At 39.4% G+C, this 5914-nt stretch overlaps 1 protein-coding gene across 1 annotated transcript; it reads left to right on the top strand.

The window, feature by feature from the left end:
- Positions 1–612: 612 nt before the first annotated feature.
- LOC123673328 lies at positions 613–4224 on the top strand. The gene has a single exon (XM_045607813.1). It carries the CDS (start codon positions 613–615, stop codon positions 4222–4224), a length of 3612 nt encoding a protein of 1203 aa, XP_045463769.1.
- The last annotated feature ends 1690 nt before the right edge of the window (positions 4225–5914 follow it).

The raw sequence follows: 5914 nt of genomic DNA, 5'->3' as shown, positions 1-5914 counted from the left end.
ACATTTTAGCATCCGGAATTTTTGGCAATAAGAATAATTAAATAATTTTGACTCTAAGAAGCCATTCTAATTTTTTTTTTGGAGGTTTGAACGAAACATGTGAATGGCTGTAGTAACGAAACCGTTTAATATTTTACAATTCTGTTTTCATATTCGTGATTGATAATTGAGGGAGTACAATTTTACAAAATTCCATCCATTTCGGGTGAAATTTTTTTATCGCTGTAGACATGTAAAAAAAAATTTGTGTTCGATTTTTGAAAAAATTCTTGCACAGGAATTCTTAGAAAATTGTGTTCATTCAGAAAATAAAATTCAATTTGACCACCGGAAAAAAATATTAGGAACGTTGCAGGTTTTCCGCCATTTTGTAATCCTTTTTTCGAATTTCATCAACTTTTCTGAATAGAGGACCCAAAAATACTGAGATTTGACCAAAAACCGTTTCTTTGAGTGTTATACAAAACTGACCACACCCATAAGAATCTTGCTCAAAATTGACGTTTAACACCCTGTATCTCGCTTATGCGTCGAAAACGGGATATATTGTATAAGGCAAAAATGATTGTCCCGATGTCCTCTACACGAATATATACGTTTGTCCAGTTTATGATGAAACACCCTGTATATAGGGGGAGCTTCGGCTTTCGGGGAGAGACGACCACGCGTACCCTAGTCGACCACCGATCTAGGATAGCAACCTGGATCGTGTGTGGAATAAGAAATGCTCTCGCAAGTCATAGTAATACTCAGGGCGGCGGGGAGCTGCGGGCTGGCTCCCTTCGGAACCGTCCAGAGGATCAGCTCGACGGAGGATCAGGTGGGGTGAGCGGCGCCTACCTCCGTTCTGGTACCGTAAGGCAACGTCCTGCTCAAACAAGTGAAGGTGAAGATGGTTTGGCCGTATCTTTGGATCGTCCCACCACTAGCCAACAACAACAAACGCACCAGGACAGGCGTATGCGCTGGACACACGTCGACAACTCGACTGCAATACGCGCACACTTTATAGCTGAAATATGGAACAACATGAGACCGGATAGAAGAACATACGCCCAACACAAAGCAAACAGAGTGCGTTGGATATTAGACGAAGAAAAACTACCGAGGACAGAACTTAGGATGATAGAAAGAACGTGCTGGCCGGACAGAATTTTGAGAGAAGATAACACCGAGATCCCCCCAGTATGCGACCATCATGAAGAACAGGAAACCACAGAGGACAACGAAAATGTGCGGGGAGAAGACACTGACCCTCAGGATCAGATTAGAACAATTTTCAACAGAAACCTGATTAAGTTCAGTGGAATGGATCCAAAAAGCAGACAAAAAATACCACGACTTAAAACAAATAAAAAGCTCATTGAAGACGTTAAAGCACTAGATAATATTTTGTCTAAACTTTTGAAGAGGGATGACACTTTAATAGAGGTGGTGGAATTGGTCTATGCCGGTGCTATTACTGTTGCTGAACTTCAGGGTACAACATCTAACAACCCAGAACGACCCAGTGGCGATCCACCATGGAAGAAGCGCCTAGAAAGAAATATTAATCAACACAGGAGTAAACTGGGTATTATACAAACTAACCTTTCCACGCAGCAGCCGTCCAGAAAAGTCTTGAGGTCCGTGGGGATGATAGCCAGAGAGTGTAAACTCAGATTCACGGCGGATGACTTCCGTAGTAAGATCAAGGTAACTGCAGATAACCTAAAACAAGAAATAAAGGCCTTAGGATCAAGATTGAGGCGCTATAATGAAAGAACTAAGAGGTACAAGAACAACCGTCTATATTACGTTAACCAAAAGGAATTTTTTCGCAATCTGGAGGGGAAAGTGAACACTGCAGGCCCACCATCCACACGGGAGGCAATGGAGGGCTTCTGGAAGGGGATATGGATCGAGGAGGTCAATCACGATGAGGGTGCTGATTGGCTGCGTGAGATTGAGGATCAGTCGAGGGTAGAGATGATGCGAGAAATTCAAATAGATGTGGCGGACGTAGAATGGGTTTTGAAGTCCACGAACAACTGGGCCGCACCGGGTGTTGACAACATCCACAATTTCTGGTGGAAACACTTCAGGTCTGTCCACTCTAGCCTTGCTCGCCTATTCCAACAACTTCTAGAGAAACCTGAGCTGGTCCCAGGCTTTATGACTGCTGGACTGACATATATGTTGACCAAAGGAGCCGAATCAAAAGATCCAAAAAACTACAGACCGGTTACATGCTTGCCGACCATTTACAAACTCCTCACAGGAGTACTCACCCGGCACATCAACAACCACGTGAGAAGCCACAACATCTTGGCAACTGAACAAAACGGATGCAAATCCAAAGCAATGGGTGCCAAAGAACTGTTGATAACGGATGTTATCATCTCGAAACACGCAAGAAAAAAGCTACGTAACATCTCGGTAGCGTGGGTGGACTATAAAAAAGCGTTTGACTCGGTACCCCACACTTGGCTGCTCAAGGTTCTGAGTATGTACGGAGTATGTGGCTCAGTAATAAATCTCCTAAAACACCTAATGAGCGAATGGCGAACCTCGCTGATTCTGAAAACTGGGGCTACTATAATTAAAACAGCTGGCATCGCAATCAGACGGGGTCTATTTCAAGGGGACTCACTTAGCCCCTTATGGTTTTGCCTAGCATTAAATCCTCTCAGCACGCTCATCAATGAACAGAAATATGGATACATCCTAGACAAAAACAGAAAGATCAAAATAACCCATCAACTATATATTGATGATCTCAAATTATATGCGTCCAATGAAGAACAACTTGAAAAAATGTTAGAGATCGTGGCAACATTTAGTGAGACCATAAGAATGGAGATGGGGCTAGACAAGTGCGCAAGGCTAAAGGTCAAAAGGGGAAAAATATCTGAAAATGATTCCAACATCTTGAATCCAAATGCCATTCAGAACCTCGGCATGGATGAAACCTATACGTATCTAGGTATACAGCAAGCTCTAGAAATTAAAAACGCTGAAATGAAGGAAGCCTTTAGTGAGAAACTATTTCATCGGGTGAACCAAGTGCTCAAGTCCAAACTGAATTCGAAATCATTGTTTCTAGCCTTGAACACATGGGCATTGCCCATAATGACGTACACCTTCGGGGTACTTACATGGTCGACTACAGAACTGCAGGCTTTGGACACGAAGATCCGCACCATTTTGACGAAATACGGAGTACATCACCCTCACTCATCCGTGGCAAGACTCTATCTCCAAAGACATCTAGGGGGAAGAGGGATGCTTAACCTAGAAACATCACATAACAAATCCGTAATAAAACTAAGGGAATACTTCATGAAGCAGAACTTACCCTTTGTCAGAGCACTTCGTTCGGTAGATGTAGGATGCTCCCCATTACGGCTATCGGATTCCGACTTCGCGCTGCCGATTCGCACTCAGCAAAACCTGCAGGAGGAATGGAAAGCTAAGGTATTACATGGTAGATACCCTAATAATTTAGACAACAGCAATGTGAATAAAAAAGAATCCTTAACTTACCTTAAGGCGGGCTACCTGTTTCCTGAAACTGAGGGCAGGCTGCTTGCAATACAGGATCAGGTGATTCCTACCAGGTCTTACCTCAAAAACATAGCGGGGCAACAACTTACCTCTGATCTATGTAGAAAATGCAAGCTGGGACGTGAACACATCCAACATGTTACGTCTGGTTGCTCAATCCTCGCTCCGAGAGAATACACGGATAGACACAACCAAATGGCAAAAGTTTACCATCAGGCCATGGCACTGAAATTAAAACTAATCAAAACTAAGAGAAAAAATCATCTATTCTCACCTGAGAATGTCCTCGAGAACGAAGAATTTAAATTATATTGGGACACCACGATGGTGACGGACAGGCCAGTGGCAAATAATCGACCGGATATCGTCTTACTGAACAAAACTGAAAAAACCTGTGAGATCATCGATATTACGGTTCCTTCAGACGACAATAATTCAAGGGCATACACTGAAAAAATTACAAAATACTTCGATCTGTCGTTCGAACTAAAGGAAATGTATAAGCTCAAGAAAATATCTATTATCCCACTGGTGATGTCGGTCAACGGACTCGTAGAGGAACATCTTGTTGATAACACAAAGATGTTGGAACTTGACATCTATGTTGTTTCGAGTGCCCAGAAGGAAGCCATACTGGGCACTACACGTATCGTAAGGCGCTTCTTTCATAGCTCTTGATTCCACTTTGGCTCTGAAAGTTCGGTGGTATCTCGTGATTCCCGGAAAGGTGATTGTAAAAAAAAAAAAAAAAAAAAAAAATATATATATATATATATATAACTTCCTCACTGTTCTGGCCGTTCCCAGGATGACTTCCTTTTGAGCCAGCCTGACGAGTTTCTCCTCGATTCCTAGCCTTAGGGTATTTTCCAGCAGATGTGATTCGACCAACCCATTCACAGACAGAATTAGGGGGATGACAGATGTTGTTTTCAGCCTATATATCTCCTTCATCTCAAATGCAAGGTCATGATACTTGGTAAGTTTATCGGTGTACGCTCTCTCCATATTATATATATATATATATATATATATATATATATATATATATATATATATATATATATATATATATATATATATATATATATATATATATATATATATATATATATATATATATATATATATATATATATATATATATATATATATATATATATATATATATATATATATATATATAGAGAATTATTTGCCGAATATATATAATTATGTTTTTGAGATGGAAAACCTTGTTTTTAAAAAAAAACTTTATTTACAAGAAAAAGACGAAAGGTACGATCAAAACTATCTGTCATGAACTGATCTATTATTGACTGATCTATTATTGACTATTGACTGACTAAAAAACAATGCATCTGAGAATTTATAACATTACTTATCTCTAATGCAAAATGTGGCGTGATCCTAAGCGTCACACAAAGAATAGCTAAAATAGCAAAATTACATTGTAAGAACAAAGGATGTATTATAGTTACAATAGGCATTCATTCCACCCACATTATCCCGTGTTTGAGATTGATGAGTTAACAATATTCTATCATGAAATATAAAGTAATAAATGAAGATTCGAAAATAGGTCGTATGATCAGAATGGGGTCGTATTATGTAATTCCTCCCCTTCTTGGAAAAAGGTATCACCTTGTTGAGGTGTAGCTTTTAAAGATACATTTTTTCTGAAATATCTACAAGCAAAAGCAATAACAATAATAATTATAAGTATTGTCAAAATAAATGCAAATGTTATTCCAATAGGTTGAAGATTCCACTGCTCTAATTCTTCTAAAACGATGTCTGGAATATCTTCATTCTTGATAAGTTCTTCTTGAGAATCATTCTTGATAAAATGGGTCTGCTTGGGTAGAATAATATATTTTTCTTCATTTATGATGGTTAGAGGAAAAATTTCTGTAGATAATAGATGAGAACATCCATACATAAATTGGACTGTTAGGTGCTGGGTTGTTGAAGTTCGAAGGACCATGAAATTTTCCACACTATTTATTGAAGTAGGTTTATATATACAATTACACAATGTACACTTTACAAGATTCGCTTAACTAGTTATCGAAAATTATGAATCAGTTCCACGCATTTATCCAATAACAATTTACCGACTTGGGTACTAACGAAGATTTGGTGACCGACTGTAGGATCTTTTCTAACCACGTGGCGACAAGGCCAATATTTAACTAACTTGAAATGTGCAAGCTGAACACTGTGTCTCAAGGGGCGAGAGCAACGACGAACTATATTATACTGTACTTGACTTGTACTTACTAGACTGTGTGTAGAATACTGAGCTGACTTGAACTCGAATTAATTGAAGTGACGGTTAGATTTCTTACCCCACCTCGACCCTTTT

This window comes from Harmonia axyridis, chromosome 2 (assembly GCF_914767665.1).
Source record: "Harmonia axyridis chromosome 2, icHarAxyr1.1, whole genome shotgun sequence".
Lineage (NCBI taxonomy): Eukaryota > Metazoa > Arthropoda > Insecta > Coleoptera > Coccinellidae > Harmonia > Harmonia axyridis.
Note: the sequence above shows the minus strand (reverse complement) of the source record. Positions and strands in the feature narration are given on the sequence as shown.